General features: G+C 41.1%; 1 protein-coding gene across 4 annotated transcripts in view; it reads right to left on the bottom strand.

The window, feature by feature from the left end:
• Window positions 1-18,383, bottom strand: part of gria4b (glutamate receptor, ionotropic, AMPA 4b) — a 198,330-nt gene that overhangs the window by 28,287 nt on the left and 151,660 nt on the right. For all 4 annotated transcript variants that reach the window (XR_007450696.1, XM_049593051.1, XM_049593050.1 and 1 more), the window contains exons 10-11: window positions 9,816-10,022; window positions 3,204-3,577 (exon numbers count right to left, since the gene is read on the bottom strand). Coding sequence is in view for 3 of the 4 variants with exons in the window: in XM_049593051.1 (XP_049449008.1) it covers window positions 3,204-3,577; window positions 9,816-10,022 (581 nt within the window). In the remaining variant the exon portion in view is untranslated. The remainder of the gene's footprint in view (window positions 1-3,203; window positions 3,578-9,815; window positions 10,023-18,383) is intronic.

An 18,383-nucleotide genomic window follows, 5' to 3' on the forward strand; every position in this document is an offset into this window, starting at 1 on the left:
GGCTTTGAGTGTCGTAATTTGGACAAAAGGGGAGAGAAGTCACAGACACGGTGAAAGACATCGCCTCAACAGTGTGTTTCTCACACAGGGTTCATATTATGGAGCAGACAGAGCCTAATGTAACTGGAGCTCAGGTACACAGACAAGAGCGGAGCCACAACTGCCGAAGCTGACAGACGCAGAGACAACCTAATTCCCTTACAAGCAGACAATGGTGTAGTGTATGCAAGTCAGACAGTGAAGAACAATATGGCTGAAGAAGAGAGAGGTAGAGAGAGAGAAAATCGATTTTAGCAGAGACACACACACTCTCTCCCTCTCTCTCAAACACACCACACAGACACATGAAAAGTGTGATGTCACTGTGCACAGGTATACACACAGCATGAGCAGCAGACACACAGACAGACAGAGACAGTAGCTAACAACACACAGCACTGTATTTGATACTTAATAAATCTAAATTAATATGATTTTAATAATAGTTTCCATGCAAATTATCACTTACATACATCAGGTTATGTTTAATGACTTGCTTAAATAATATAGGTAGGCTACAAGTGGTGAGATGATGTGCACTGTAGCAAACGGAAACCTCATATCACCACAATGACAATATATGAGAACATAAGAAAATAGCGTAGTTTGAAGGAAGAGCTCAGCTTTCTTTACAAGAGTGAGATAAAAAGAGTGATTTCAGTCTCATGTCTGTGGGTTATTCTGACTGATCCATCAGGTATGGTCCTCAACACAGCCTACACCTGTTTAGCACTGAGGTGAACAGAGAGGATGAATGTGAGCTCTTTTGTGGCCCAATTGCACACCCAGGCTCAGCTACTGGGGCTGGGTTAATCCAAAAGGCACGATGCTTCATCGAGTTGGATCGGATCAAGGTCAGCATCAGGCTCTAACCATAAATCAACTGTACCAAACTGCATCAGAGTTTGTTTGTAACCAGAGTGAGAACACCTCTTCAACAGGGTTTCAGTTCAGTTGTTTGGGCACACCTGCACAAACGAACTGCAACAAAATGGTAACTTCAGGATTCGAAAACGCCCTAAAGCATTCACACAAAAAGTGTTTTGCAGGTTGCAAAACGTGAGGTGCACTGCACTGCCTTTTTATAAAAAAACTGACTGCCACTAGTAAAAAAGCGCTTGCTGCGCCTTTTTTATTGTTGCCAGGCAACTACCCCATCACGTCCTTACCCTAACGTCCCTGTGAAATCAATCCACCGTTTACTTATGTTTTATTTTATTTTATTTTATTAATTTTACAGTAGCTAGTTCCTGACATGTTGAGGCAGAGGGTGGTTGAGGGTGAGAGGCTGTCAGCAGATAAACAGAGATCTGTGTGGGTACATGAGACCCTAAAAAAGAGGGTGTATCACGGGGAGGACCACCAGTTGGTCCAGGAGCTTCACTTCCATGATGGACATTTCCAGACATATTTTAGGATGACTTGAGGGCAGTTTGACAACCTGCTCTCTATCCTCTGGCCTAGAATAACAAAAATGAATACTAACCACAGGGAGTCCAGTGATCCTGCCGAGTGACTGAGCACCACCAGTTTCTCCGGCATTGTTTACTAACTGTAAACCTGTTGTCGTGACGACCAGAGAAGGCCCGTCTCTCAGATTATCCAACTGGACGATGGGAAAAAAGCGGAAATGACATGGGGCACTTTTCCGCTCTGAGTTGAAGTTTTTTTTTTCAACTTGAGGAGTTCAGAGCGCTCCGGCAAAAACACCAGGCGCCTAGAGTGCAGAAATGTGAGGTGCGTAGCAGCACGAAAACAGCAAGAAAAAAAACTTCATTCTCCGGAAATGTGGGTTATGTTAATTAATGAACTTTAGAGGTGTTAATATGTGAACTTTGTAGAGAGCCAGGCTCAGTGTTTAGACCTGCTGTCAGTCTTTATGCTACGCTAAGATAACAGGACTGCAGGTCTGCACTTAAAACACATACATGAGATTGATGTCGACCTTTCCTTCTCACTCTTGGAAAGAAAGCAAACAAGTGCATTTCCAAAAGCTTGAATTATTCCGTCAACCACAGAGCCTTTTTAACCTACAAAGAATAATATCATTTGAAATCTTAAATTAAGTCAATGCTAAAGTTAGTCTGACAGCTACTAAAATATGAGGTTTCCACAGCGTTAACGTGGTATACTCTACAAAGTAAATAATAAATAATAATAATAAACTGTGAAGGAGTTATGGAAATGTATCATATCTAAATCATACTCCTGGTTCAGGTGGATTGTTGTTGAGTGCCAACAACAATCCACTTTAGAGTCAGGGTATGACAAGGAAGGCAATCCAGGCATCAAGCCAACATGTTTTGACCACTGCAGGTCTTCGCAGGGCTTTCCTTGACCTGCAGTGGTAGAAACATGTTGGCTTTTGAATGATTTAGCCACTACAATAAAGGCTTTTTAATATTTCTTTCTTTTTTTTCATACTTTGCAGAGTGCCTGGATTGCCTCACTTGTCGTATCCTGTTGTTTCCTGTACCCCATGAGCACCTGACACAGGGTTATGATCTACTTTTGTATATACAGAGCAACCAGTCGTCTTTTTTTTCTCACTTTAAAGTCAATAAGAAAAGTCACACTGTGCAAGAACGTGAGGATTTTTTTTAGGTATTTCTTTGGTTTATGATGGAAGCTGCAGCTTGAATGTGAACATCGGTTGTGACTCAAACTGAGGACACACTACACAGCTGTTAGGAGTGTGAAAATATGAAAAATTTTACTCTCATAATGATAACAGATTATCTCCCATCTCCTGTTACACAGATGATCTGAATTTTAAACTTGTGACCATTTTTTTCGTGCCAATGTTAAATATGACAAACAACATTAACACTGAACAACATACTGATTCAGTTGTTTTTTCTTTTCACTGTCACAGGCTACGGGCTGTCACCAGAGGGTGTCAAGACGTGTCCAGTTTGCGTCAATCAGACATGCTTGAAATAATGATGAAGGTCTTAACTGGATTGGCAGGCGAGGAATTTAAGAACTCGTCCAGACTAATGCAGACACAATCCAATCGGATGTGATGGCACACAGTGATTATAATTGGCCTAAAAGTCATGTAATGTGTCCCCAGCCTGAAGACAAACAAAGCTTTGCAGCAAACATCCGTTGTACTTTTTTGAGATGAAATTCTCTGACAGTGTGATAAAAGCATGTCTTACCTGGGGGAGATGTCACAGCCCTGCTGCATGAAGGCGCCCAGGGAGAACCAGAGGGAGTTGAAGATACCAAACTCATTGGGGGGCTGGTCGCTTGGCGGACCGTCGGTGCCCTCTTCGGGCTCCTCGGTGTGCCATTCGTACGGGCTGAAGCGGCTGACCAGGAAGAGCACCACGCTCACGCCGATATAGGCGAACACGATGCACATCCAGATCTCGTAGGCCAACGGGTCCAGGAAGGAGAACACCCCTGGTTTGGATTTTTGGGGCTTCTTGATCATGATGGAAATGCCCAGCGACATGAAGGGCTTGGAGAAGTCAATCACCTCCTCCCGGACCAACGTGATAGTCAAAGGGGCCACAGCGATTTCCGCTTTCTGTGGAGAGGGGAGGGATTTGGATGAAAATGAATTTGATCAGCCGTCTGAATGAGAGCAACTCTAAATCCAAATGATGACAGATAAACAAATGCAAATGATGGATCATCTCTCTGAGCTGGGCCATGCAACAATCAAACATCACTTAGTCACAGATATGACACGCCGAAGGCCAACAGCCAGCCAGCCATCAGAAAACAAAACAACAACAATTACCCCCTCTTTCTCCTCTCCTCAGCTCGTGTTGTTTTATCTGAATTTCTCCTTGACTGAAAAAATCTCAAAGCGATCGAGTTGAGACGGCGGCTGAATACGTCTCGCAGTGATCAAGTTAAGACAGAGAGAGGGAAAGAAAAGAAATTGAAAAAGAAATTCTGCAGCCTGCTCTAATGCTGAGAGGCTTAGCCGGAACTCTGTGGGAATCAGCAGGGAGGATAAAATAATGTGTCAGAAAAATATGCTTACAGCACAGTAAGGCAAAAAATGGGATACAGCCACCTCTGAGGTCTGCAGCTGTGGAAAAGTGCACACTGGCTCGCTGAGAATCCACAAACCAGATTACAGTCGGTGACTTAGCAACACTTGTGACCTTGTCCGCCTGGCTTTGGGGGGCAAAGGGGTTTAATATCAGCAAGAATTTAAAGTTTCATTACGACCATCTGACACTTAGTGAGGTAGGGAAGGAGAAAATGGGGACGAGGGAACAGAAAATGAAAGAGATTTAAGTTCTTTCATCCTCAGCAAAATGCACTAAGATGACAGCCTCGGGGCATTTAGTGCGTGCTAAAATACATGGCGGGTTAAAAGAAGGCAGGGCTTTTGTGGTGGAGCAGGTTTTTCTTTTTTTTTTTTTCCAGGGAGAGCCAGGAAGAACTGAATGGTCTCTAAGCAAAGATGGTAAAGTGCTGACAGCTTCCATGTCCTCAGACGTTCCCAGGAATGCTGTAGAGAAAGCTGCCAGCTTTCCCCATGCCCCCAATCACACTCTTTAGTGCAACACTGGCTACACACAATGGTGCACAGCATGCATTTTCAAACATACACACACACATACTGGTATTACTACAATTGTGAAGACCTGCCACTGTTCATTCTGTCCCTCCTGGTCCTGATCTTATCTTTAATCTCAACCCTTTACACTTTTTTTTTGCTTTACTTGCGTGTAACAATTATCATAAAAATTCTTAAAACCAGTGATGGAGTGTAACTAAGTACATTTACTCAAGTACAGTTCTGGGGTACTTGTATTCCATTTGATTGTACTTTATACTACAACTTGACTACAGTTTGGAGGCAAATATTATACCTTTTACTCCACTACATTAATTTTAAAGCCTTACTTTGCAGATTCACCTGATCAGGATGTCATTAACCCATTTAACTGTCTGTTGTCTGTGATTATAAGCCTCATAGATATGGATAACAGGACCTGCTACACCTACTGGTAGGTTCAGAGGGCCATTATTAGCCCATTCAATGGCAGAGTTTCCCATAATCTTGGTGGCATGCCACAACAACATCTTCTGCCATGTACTGATATTTCATTTTTGGAGCTGAACAGTTCATTAAGAGCGCTGTTGGATTAAACCTTTTGGTTATTCATTGCACTGCACTCTGGTCTGGGCACAGGTGGAGCAGCAGAGCAATTCAGTGTGAACTGGGATTCTCGACACACGGATCTCATCATGGAGAGCCGGCAGCTAGCAGCTAATGGTGCTAACAGTGCACAAAGAGCTAACAACAGCAACAGTGCTGAAAGAGCTAATGGTGCTAACTGGGAGGGAACAGAGGTGAATTTGTTTTTCCTAGGATAGTGAAGGCAAAACTCTGCCTTACTTACCTCTGATTGGCTTACCATGACATTCTTCCCTTAACCCTTACCGGTCCACACAACAAAAGCAATGGGCACAAGCCAGTCAGAGGGAGAGTAGGGCAGATCATGCCTTCACTGTCCTAGGAAACACAAATTTGCGAACTGAAATGTGAGCACCGTGCTCCTGCGATGATGCTTTGGGTGGTGAAGGCATTATCAACAGTAGCAGAATGGCGGCAAATAGCTAGCCAGTGGGATACACACACACAGGAATAACGTGCACGTGCCACCAAAATCTCAAAGCACACCTGTATTTATATCTGTGCCCAGTAGCTTCTATAGTGTGTGTTATCACTCTTATCATGACATAAGATAATAAAAATGAGAAAAAATAAAACAGGTAGCTTTCGTGATACTGTCTACTGACTGTTTTCTTTTCTCTTTTCTTACAGTGGTAGGTCGTCTTCGCTGGTGCTTTGCTGTTAATTGCCCCGTACAATAAAGCAATCCATCGCACCACTCGCAGCTTTCTCCTTTTAAATGTTATCATCCCTCACACTAGCTGCCAATTAGGGCTTCTGATGTATCACACACTTCTAATTCCTGTGCATGAAAGGCAGCAAATAGGTTCCCTGTGAAGTGTTTTTTAAATTAAATGACATTTTTTTGTTAGATTTTGCCTCTTCATTCGGAAATGGGCGTGCCCAACAGACTGATACAGTCAATTAAAAATTAATTTATAACTTTTTGTATAGGCCCAGTTGAATATTGCCATAATAACATGTGGTTATCACAAATTCCCAAGGCACACCAGGATTGGCATCACGGCAGCACACCATTTGAGAACCACTGGGCTAGCACAACAAAGAACAGAGAAGCTCGAAATTACAACACACACAGAAGCAGGATGCCATTTCTCCACTACATATTTAGGCTATATAGTAGTTTGCAGCTATATTAATGCTCTGACTGTTGTATACAGCTCCTTTAAGTAAAAGATTGGAGTACTTCCTCCTCAACCGATCAAACTATGACTGTGAAAGAACAAGGAAATCCTGAACAATACAGATTTTTTGGTCTGGGACTGACAGGGTTAAAGTTCAAACCAGTCTGATGACAGATTCGTACTTGAGTTTTCCTGTTAAAGGATTTATGTTCAAGGAATTTTGCCTCTATTTCTTCTATTTAAAAGCAAAGCTTTTGGACAGGATGTGTTTCCGCTCAGTGTGCTGGTAAAGAGATGAAAATGACAGAGAACACAGCTGCACTTTTTATTTCCGTGCTTTTGACCAACCTGGTTAGTCTTAAAACCAAAAGTGCAGTGTATTGCTTGATCAGTCCTGACACATCTTGAACTGTGTCTCTCCCTGCACTCGCTGCAGTCGACTTCACAGTGAGTCACTGCAGTACCAAAGAGGCGCAGGTGAGAAAAATGCCACTTTGTGAAAATGCCACTTAGCTCATCACAAAAAAAAAGGACTGGAAAAACTCTTATCTCAGACAAATTGCTGTTGCTGCTCATGAAAACATAAAACACATCATTTCCTGCACAGCTGAGGATGTTTTCTGGGAAAAGCAAACTTAAAAACTGGATAGAGGCTAAATAAATATTGTTCGAGGGGAAAAAAATCTGACATTTATTTATAAAATCAAACCTCTTACTCAATCTTAACTGAAGATAAATCCAATTTTTATTTGGTTTAAGTGGAAAAATCTTCACTTTAAATCATTTTCTTTATCCTTCTATCATCATAAGGTTGTTTTGTCCTCAAAAACATTCAAGTACAAGAACACACTTCTCTCTGTCCTCACTTTGATGCCTTTTCAGGCCGTGAAATCCCAACATCGTCCCATACTACGAGTTTGTATCCACTTTGATCCCACTGCAAGGTCAGCAACAGCAGAGAGACACCTCGCCCCACGATCAGATCATCAGCTCAGAGATTCTTTAACAAGCTCCACACCTTCGCTTGCCTTCCTCAGCCCCTCCAAAAAGCTCGGCTCTAATGCTCCACTAATTCCTGCTAGCACTGATACCACCAGAGACCGCTGGCCTGTTTACAGTTTCATTTCAAAAGGGTTTAATTATCCACATAGCAAACACCACACAGGAGCTTTGCTTCAGACAGAGAAGAAGGTGAACTCTGCAGATCAAGACTTCTTGTCCAGTTAAAACCTTCTGTAAAAGCTTTACTTTGCACACAACAATACAATCAAATTAAGCTGCCGCTGATGCAAACTGAACACTTCCTCCATGTCTCCATGTTACCTGATAAATTCAGGATAATGTAAATTTCTTCAGCACTAATTTCATGATTACAACAGCCACATCAGAGTTTTTCTTCTCCGTCAGAAATCATGTTTTCATTAACTCATTAATTTCTAGTTTTTAGTTTTTTTTAAAAAATTGCAGTAAAGCTACAGTTTGTAATACTGGAACCTTACTGCACATGTGTTTCACAATAAAAGCCTTGCAGCAGCTCAAACAGCATAATCACCCCTGTTCCTGGTTGGCTTTTAATCTGAAACATCTGCAGGACATGTTGAGTTTCTTAATGTTCTTACTTTGTGCACAAAATAATCAAATGTCTGTCTCTGAAGATGCACTCTATCCTGAAGGCATGGCTGCCTGCAATACCAGTAAAGGTGGATTTACACTTGTGCGTCAGCTCTATGCAGACCCTATGCACGTGGCCTACGCCGTTGTGAGCACTTATACTTCTGTGGTGGTGTGTCTGTGTCACTCTGCAGTTACACCTCCACAACACTGGGTGGCAGTGGGATTTCTGTGAAGTGCTGTTAAGTTTAGTTGATTTAAAACACACATTAAACACACATTAAACATGGCTTAATAGAGACAATTTCAAACACAAGTACACAAATCAGCTTCACTATAACTCGCAGCATTCACAGACAATGACTTGTCTTTATCTGGACACATTTCCCCCACAAATACAACATGCTAATGTTATTAGCACAAGCCTATGGCATTTTACATTGTGTAAATTAGCCTAGCAGCTAGCAGAGATTTCTTCTACTCATATAAAACCAGGGACAACGGCAACAAAGGTCACGTTACAAAATTCAGCTCCATTACAACTCACACAGTTCACTGAAAAACAACTGTCTTATACTAAACACATTTTTCAAACAAATATAACATGCTAATGTTATTAGCACAAGTCTATGGCATTTTACATTGTATAAATTAGCCTAGCAGCTAGCGGAGATTTCCTCTGCTCATACGAAGCCAGGAAAAATCACACACAAGACTTAAAATGCTCTTTTGTGGAGGCTTTATTGTCTTCACAATTTATTGTTTCTTATCTGTGAAATAAAATTAAATAAAAGCTTTGTTTCCACTGAGGGAAATGGGTTCAGCTTACAAAGACAGACAGGAGGTCTGTGTTACCATGACCTGTGGTTACATTTCTGGGGAGGTACACATCAGGCTACAGCGCAAGTTATGGTGTATAGGCTCCACGCTGACACATAACTTACCCCATAGGTACAGCGTTGATTCAGTGCAGAAGTATAAATCCTGCTTTTTAAGACAGCCAGGCCTTCAGCATTTGTGCATGTGCATGGTCTTACAAATACATGGAGTATGAACAAATTCATGTAAGAAAATATTGATAAATCCTGGATTTGTGCATAAAATGTTTGTACGCACAGTTTAAGCATGGATTTGTGCCTATGATTATGAATAAGGCCCAATCAGAGTAGCAAAATCAATATCAGTTAATCCCTGAATGGAAACAGTTTCTCCGTTAATCAGAGAAACAGCAGAAATTCAGAGCAGCAGACTGGTGAGTGACATGACTGATGTTGCACCGATTAAATCAGTGCTATAAACAGGCACATTAAGCTTAATTTACCATGTGAGACACATTTCTATTTTTTTTAAATACTGCTCATATGTTTATTTATCTGTGCTTGCCATAACTGTGTAATAAGTTTAATACCAGCTTTTATTTGAGAATTTATGATAAGTTGTTTCCATAATGACATTTTAACAAGCACAAATATATTTATATTTCTATGGCTTTATTACGATTATTAAAAGGTCATCGGGATAAGGAATGATGAAAGAATTGTTCTGCTTTTATGTCCTCTCTGCTTACAGTCTGAAGGAATTAATTTGACTTTGATGATTAATTTTCAGCTTTAAGAACCAATTTTTCTGTCAAAAGCCAAGCTGCCGTACAAATGTATTATTAGTACCAACAGATTAGAAGAAGACACAATATTATTGTCTCTAAATACCATCATGAATCTTACTGACAGCATAAAATTAAAGTTTGAATGAGATGAGTCAGCGTAGATGAAAAGCTCATTTCTGTCTTAACAGTGCTCGAGCTGCGAGAAGAGCCACTTCCTGTCATCTAAAGAGTCAAAAAAATAAATAAATAAAAAAGCTCTTACCCCGTACACCAGCTCCCCGACCATGCCATTCCAAATCTTCGTCTCTGGGTCCCTGGCACCGTACTTTCCGTCGGGAACAATGGAGATTTTATACTTGATGCCGATGTGTTTGGCGATCTCGGAGGCCAGGTCCACGCAGTATCCCTCGTACTGGTCGTTGCCCTCGTACATCTCCCAGTTCTTCTTGAGCATCACATAGGGACCCTCCTACACAAGGGACCATAACCAGTGAACCAAACCGTCAGACAGACAGACACATGGACATGAGGGCTCGCACAATGGTTAATTGACCCACCAACAGACAACAGAATGACACACAGGACCTGCAGCTCATTGATACCAACCAGGGTTGAGTTTAAAGGGACCCTGTGTAGTTTTTGACCACTAGGAGTGCTGTGGAGCAATGCTGTTATGAGTGGGCAACTGTTTTGTTTGGATCTCATGCACGACCATGCAGGTGATGCTGATGGTTTTGACAGTAAAATGTCTTGAAACAGAAATGCTGCAGACGATAATTGCTAGCTAGCAAACATGGATGTTAACAATGTAGGCTTTAAATGTTTTATAAGGCAGGAAATTTGACATCTTCATTTGCCTCAAAGACACACACGATGCATTTTAGTGAAAAGCACTAAATGTAAATTTGTTTGTTCACAAGAAAACTCCACAGGGTACCTTCAGTTTCTCAGTACAGAGCATGGAATACATCTGATTTGTCATTAAGCAATACAAAATAGTTTTAAAGCTGCACATGGCAAGATTTTATAGTTTTCTGTTTGGTCAACACATTCTCACTACGACCTCGTCACAAATCAACGTTTGGCCATGGACCTTCTTCGTCCAGATATGATGTGCAAGGTACCCTGGTTGTGTTGGTTGTTGATGTTCTGGGACGCCGTGTCAAGTTCTGCCTGTTACATGCATTGTCTTCTTTCAAAATACACTTTCCTTTCTGCAGGAAATTTACTGTTTACATACAGTCTCTTTTAAAATAAACACACTACGTCAGTACAACAACTCCTCCAACAACTTACACATGTGGTTAGGTTTAGGAAAAAGGAACAGGGTTTGGCTTCAGAATCTTACGGGGTGCGAGCACCGCTCTCCCAGTTGAAGGTCGGTTTTTATTGGACTCATCCACCACCATTCCCACCTGATCTACTCAGACTTTCGCCACCTCAACTTTCATCCTTGCCCCTAATGCACCAAGTGCCATTAAAGTATTACAGAACGCTGCAAGTCACTGCCCAAGCGCAGGATTTCGACAAGCTCAGAGTGAGACCTGGTTGTTTCGGTATCATCACTGACTGATTTGACACAGCTGGTTACCTAAATTGGAAGGTGCAGTCGCTAATTCAAGTCAAGTTAAATCAAGTCCACATGATCAACATTCAGAATGTAGACTGTATTATATACTGACATTGCTTTGTCGTCATTTTGGGAACAAAACATGGTGCTACACTTGCCAAATTCCTCCAAAAGTGTTACAGAATATGAAACAGAATTAATTCCAACCGGGGAATTTAAAATCTAGTTGTTGTTTTCTAAACAACTGAATTTTTAGTTTCCACAATAAAAATTTTAAGGTGAATGGATAATACTCACTGAGATGCACCGTGGGTGTCATAGTTAACCTCTTGTGTTATGTTTTTATGTTCACAGGGTTGTTTTCACTTTTTAATTAAAGACACCAGATATTTTCTAACACCGTGGTCCATCTTTTGTACTGATAATCCAAACCAGGAGAATTTCATGTCTTCCTCACGTTACCTGAATGGACCCCTTTTTCTATCATTGACTAAACTGACGACCCCTGACTAGGTGACATAATTGATGGATATTTCACATTATATTCAATGCATAACAAAAACAGTTACTGAACAACTAATAAACTTTACAATAAAACCCACAAGTACACAAGCGTACACAAGAACTGCAGGAAATTTGTGTCAAACGAGCCATTTGGATGAATTTTGACGAGATCATTTCCTGTGAATGTTGCATCAGAGACGATGATATATATATTTAGGAACTTTTATATGATTCTCTGTCTGTATTATGACTTTTTAAAAAAATTAACAATCATAGATACTCATAAAAGCTTTCCTCTTCCTTTCGCTTGGCTGTTGTTCTAAAATATCTGTCAAAATTAAAATGTTTTCTTAAACCCTTTCAAATTAAGAAGGCCTTGCAAACCCCCTTGAAGCTTTGGCGACCCTCAGGTTGGGAACCAGTGTAGAGTATAACAGACAGAGATGCATGTGTAATCACAATGACAGCCTCATGCTGTATGTACGCAGCTCTGACCGGAGATTAGGCAGGAAGAAGGAAAAAAAAAAATCATCAAAGTGTTAATGTGGATCCACAATACACAGAGACTCAAAGAGAAGGGAGAGAAGTATGACTCAGCAGAATTGGAGGCAGACATAAAGCTGAAGGGAAGTGAGGAATAAGCTGCAGTCAGACTGAATGACTTAATACCTACAACAAGCCCTGAACACTTACAGTAATCAGGGGTGGCTACATCAGTCTACACTGTGACCAGCCGTGGGTTATAGATCATTAGACTCGCTATTGCTAAGAAAGTGATCTAAATGTAAACCTTGTCGTGTTTCTGCGCTCATATTTCCAAACAAATTACTTTTGTCATGGACGGCAGCCGATTGCATATTGAGAACGGAGAGCAATTTATTCCTGCGATGTGTTTGCTTGACATTGCCCCGGGCAGGAGCAAGGTAAACCAAAGTCTCCGCAGTGGGGAGAGAATGCAAATGCTCGGCTGAGCCTGCGGCACAACAAAAATATTACTGTACAACATAATGATGGTTCAAGTCTGCAGTTTGTATAAAAATAAGACATTGGGAATCTGAAATCTCTCTTTCACAGAGTAGTGCTCGGGCACAAAACATGTCAATATAACAGCTGTCGTTTTAGAGCATCTGAGTCCCTGCAGACATTAAACACAGCACAAAACTGTTCTTTTAACTCGAGCAGGTTATGATGCATTTATAATAAGTGCATTAAAATAACCAGATAAGCTTATGGCAAAACACAAAGATTAATGTTCTGCCTTTAACTATAAAGTATTCATCATTTTGTAGTTATTGCAATCACAATAAATTTACAGTTATACAATCAAAATGCCTCAAAGCAGATTAACCTGCCTCGGCCCCGGAGCAAACCCCTCGACTATTATCCTGCTCTGCGTGAGACAGTTTGAGGTAACTGGATCAGTTGTGAAATGTACTTAGGAATATGCACCACATTAGAAGAATATAAACTGATATAATAAAAGTTTAAAGCTACATTTTGACACACTTCTATAAAACAGATCAGGTTAACATGATCGACCTAAAGACCCTCTTTGTTTCTGTTTATATTCTGTTTTGGGATCATAGTACCAGAGTAAGTATTTAAACTGATGCCACGAAGTAAAACTGGAGCCTCTGGGATCTCTGTGGGGGCTGTCTGTTTGTATTTGTAAGTCTGTTCCTTAATGTCTTCAGCATCAGATTTTTCTTTCAAGTTATGATCGTTAAGATTTTCATGAAATCAAACCCCTGAAGAAGCTGATCAATTTCTATACATTCTGTAGTAGCAGGGTTTGTACACATTTTCATGGACAACCTTTTTCATGACTTTTCAAGGACACATGCTAAAATAAATAAATGAATACTACCCTAATTGCCTGGTGTTTTTCAAACATATCAGATTCAGACTGTATTTAAGCATCATTTCAGCTTGTTGGCTACCTGAAGGGAGAGATGGAACATGTGGAGTAACTGAAGAAACTTGCCTGATGGTTAATAAAACGTTGTCAAACGCTGACACATATTCGGCGACAGCTGAAGAAAATAAATTTGTTGACATCAAAGGTGATCTACAGAAGATTGGTGAAACGATTTCATTTCACATAACAAAATTTCATGACTTTACCAAAACTTTCCATGAATTTTATTAATTCCACGGCTTCTCCAGGCCTGGAAAATGTGAAAATGAAATTCTTTGACTTTCCCAGGTTTTCCATGACCGTGGGAACCCTGTAGTAATTTTCATTGATAGTGGCTAGGGCTGCATGATTACGTCCAAAATAATAATCTTGATCTTACTTATTATTTTTAAAGTTATTTGATAATTTTTTCTTATTTATTTTTTTCTGATTTTCTTTATTATTAATTATTTTTATTATTTATTTTATTATCAGTATTGAGATCACAATAATTTATCACAATTATCAATTGATTTTATTGCATTGTCAAAGATGTTAAAGATGGACAGCATGGCTCCAGAAAGACAAAATATCCCAGATATGGCTGCTGCCACCCAGCACTGGTGACATTTTTTGCAGCCAGAGTCTTCGCAGTGGTGATCTCTGCAGTGTTAAGTTCCTGTCCAGACACCCGTCTGACCAATCCCAAGCAGCTCCACTGATGGCAGAGCCCATCAGTGGATGTCAGTGGATGTCAGTCGTGACATCAAACCTCATTTTTATAGTATCGGATATCTAATTAAAACCAAACTTATCAGAGAGAAAGAACACTTGTCCTGCACACACCATGTCCCATCCACTAACATGGACAGGGTGGGGTTCATGACCTATACAGCAGCCAGGGGGCGATAAAAATGTTTTGTGTTCACTTTTGGGGAGCTGTCATGTTGTCTCTGTTTTTATACAGTCTATGGTTGTTCTACATTCCTGCTAATTTACAAATCTCTGCATCAAGATATGATTTAAAATAAGGTTCTTCTTCAGCTGAACTCACAGCCTCTCCTATGGATACGTATCCGCCACTGTATTTTATTTCTTCATTTACATTTTACAGCCGTCACAGTACTGTGATGCGCTGCAGTGTTGCTGTCATAGATGTCTGATGTGTTATCACCGGACAAGGACAGGGATTCAGTGACATTAGTGATGATATTCTTGTTGGCCTTCATGTGTTCATCGCTCTGCACGTTGTGACGTTTTGTCAAGTGGTTAAATGAGTTTCGTGAACTCTTTACATATGATTTGTCCTCTCCTAAATCCAAAATACTTTCAAACAACAGATGATGACGAAAATTGATGAAGTGATGATTTTTCGTTTTGTTTGTCTGCAGTTTCTGCAGCATTCAGGAAAGTTTGCCACAGGCTGCAGGGTGCACATGTGGGGGCATGACTGCTCTTCAAAAGTGGAGGCTGGCTGTTTAGGAAGTGCATGATTTAATATGCAGCGGCATTTTCTATGAGTGGTGCACGCATTTTAAATGTTTACATCACAGGCAATCCGGTTCATTGTATTGTAAGAAACCACAATTGTGATTAACATTGTACAGCCCTAACAGTGGCAGAGTCCGCCATTTGGGATTCAGATCTATCTGTCCACAACCAATTAACAGGAAAGGAGGCATGCATGTTATCAGACATTATTGTTTATAATTTTATGTAATCAATAAATCAGCCTCACTCTTCACTTCCAATGTGCTAATGTTGTGTTAGAGCTTTATTACATTACTGCTAATGCTAACTCGTCACTTCCTGCTGTCTGCTTCAGATTAAAAGCATGGTGTTGGCTTTTATTGTGAAGCAGTAACAAAGAAAGAATAAAAATGATGACTTTAACTGTCCTAAAAGAACCACTACAAGTAAAGCAATATCATGTTTTCTTCCACTGACAACTCTCCAAATGTTACAACGGCTGAAAAATAAAATTCACGATTTGCTTCTAATGAAGCTCGACCGTTTCAATGATGAAGACCTAATTTACGAGTTGATCTTCGCAGATGTTTTGGATGCATATCAGAGGGGAAAACAGCCCTAATGCATGTGATTTATGATAGCAGGGTGTGTGACAGTGCTGGCAGCCAGAGCAGTGCAGGGAGTGGCAGAGATAAAGGATGCAGTCAGTGTTTCTGGCATGAGAAGAGAGCCGTGCTTCAGAGGTCTTCACAGCAAAGGCCAACAGGGCTGACAGGCCGGTCAATAATCCCAACCACACTGCTTCACTCACTGCCTAATGAGACTAATTAAACATGCCATTAAAAGCACACACACACAGACACACACATACACACACACACACACACACACACACACACACACACACTGAAGGCTGTCACAAATCCATACATACGTACATCAGGGTACACGCATATACACACACATCAGAATTGTCAGACTGTGCTGCCTCAAATCCGCCTGTTTATTTTGAAGTGTTTTGTGCGTTACGTGAGACAAACAATTTGTTGCTCTCTCTGATTGAACGTGAATAATCTTAAGCAGCAATGATGGTCCTTATTTTACAATAACTTGACCACAAAAACAACCTTTCATGAAGCAAACATCCATTAATGCTTCTCAGTAAGTGATTCATTTCTGGGTCTCAGTCATCAAAAGCCACTCAAGGCACTTATCTAATTTTTATATAAATTGAATGTGACTGTATGGCATTGAAAACGGACAACACATTTAAAGCACAACTAGGAAAAGTATTTGCAAATGTCCATTGTGTGTGTGTGTGTGTTTTTTTTCTTTGGATGAAGTGCCCCAAACTGACTGCTGTGGGACAGAATGGCCTTGTCGAGGGTTTTAGATCACAATGGTGTTTTAATGGGAGCCAGTATTGGTACAGATGAGCCTCAGCCTCATATACAACCTGTACACTTGCAGTAGTCACTGTCTGCTTGCAGCTACAAAAATGGACACAAGTAGAACTGAAAGTTACAGCATGGATGAGCAACCTTTACAGAGCTTTGTGGTTTTCTCTTTAAATGCATTTTTTTTAACTTTACAAACATCAATGTTCCCACAAACACACAACACAACAAGCCTCATGCAAGAACATTTTCATATTCTTACCCACAACCTCTCTTATTTCCCTTTTCCACAAGAATTAGTGTGTGTCTGTGGGTTTTTAAAGAGGCTATAGACTCCTTTCCCATTGCCATTACACCAGGGCAGTGCACATGGCGAGTATGTCTTTCTGTGTGTGTGGGTTTTTATTTCGTGTGTGTCACATTTGACGTCACGGACAAGCTGAAGGACAGGTAAATAGTAGAGAGGACCATGGAGGCCTTTAAAAACTTTATGGTCTCTCTTTCAAACTCAGTGCAGACTAATTTGGATCAGTGTTTGAGCACTGCTTGGGCGGAGATGATCGTATTTTTGTGGTGGCTTGCCATTGAATCTCACTGGTAAAGGAGCTAAAATTGGCATGTTCATCAGGGTGTTGTGTTCCCATTGATGGGATAAACACCCTTAACTACTTCAGAGCCGTCTGACCTGGGTGTGAATGCAGACTGTAACCTTTCCCATTGCATTAAAGAGCCAGATGTTAGCGGGGATTTTTGTGCAGTGGGAAAGGGGTTTGGGGTTCCTAGTTGTATTAAGCAAACCTACTTCAATGAAAAAATGTTTGATGAATGCCAAAATTTGACTATCAAATTCAACCAATCCCTGTGAATTCAACTGAATCCAATTTTGTCCGATCACTGGAACTTTTCCACAATCTGACCAATTATCGAAGTTTCACTGATCATAGCAGTCCCCCCGCATCACATCACCAAACTCACTTCCTTGTTTCTGGCAAGAAAACTATAAAAAAAAGATGATGGTAATTTGTATTGTCTGTTGAAGATGTGTTTCAGCCAGTCTCAGGGCGTGTTTTGGTAGAAAAGTGTTTACCCCGTTTTTGTGCAGATCATCAGGAAATTGCCTTGCACAGTCTTTAGCAGTAATTTTTGTTGGGGGATTTGAGACGCTTCTGTGGCATGTGTCTGCATCTTCACAACCAGAAAATGAGGTAAAGAAGGAAAGGTCATGACGTCAGTCAGCATCAGTGTTTGAATTTTGCATTGGAGCCAGAGTTTGGTGTCACTTCTATTGGAGTGGCACATTCTCACTCCAACCTCGTCACTTGGTATCATCATTTGGTCATCAGGGCTCGACAGTGCGAGCGTTTCACTTGCATTTGCGACTAAAAATAGGTGTGTGCGAACTGTAAAAAATATTTAGGGGCACATGTGCGCATGAAAAAAATCAGCCGAAGCAGCCTATATTTTTGTCAATAAAAAAATATGATAATCTAACCGCAAATGTTGGAGGAACTCCAGCCGCCTTCCCTCTTCCCTCTTCCCCGTGTGACACGGTTATGGGCGGTTTTCCAAGCCACTGTCGGCAGCGTGGAAATAGCTTAAGTCAAAGTGTGGAGGAGATGGACTGGGTGGATCACCGGGGAAGCCTCTGCCGTTAAACTCCACGAAGAAGAAGAAGAAGGGAAGCCTCTGTTCTCCCCGTAGTTCAAATAATTTCAACTCTGAGCGCAGCGCTCGGGCGGAAAATCAGAGCGGCGCGCGACGCTAAGGGTAGCGGTGCCGCTTTGTCAGGCGTTGCTGCCAGTGCAAAGCGGTTTTACAGCTGATCATGTGTAGAGGCCTTTAGGGACCGTTCGCCACAGTACCGCTGCTGGGCAGGGTGGAAATAAAGCCCTTTTCACACAGAGCGCGCAAAGCACAGACCTCCGCCGATGAACCCATTCATTGTGTATGTGCTACCGTGGTGCAAGAGCGCACCGCTGTGCCGCCGAGCTG

Source organism: Epinephelus fuscoguttatus, linkage group LG12, assembly GCF_011397635.1.
Source record: "Epinephelus fuscoguttatus linkage group LG12, E.fuscoguttatus.final_Chr_v1".
NCBI classification, from domain to species: domain Eukaryota; kingdom Metazoa; phylum Chordata; class Actinopteri; order Perciformes; family Serranidae; genus Epinephelus; species Epinephelus fuscoguttatus.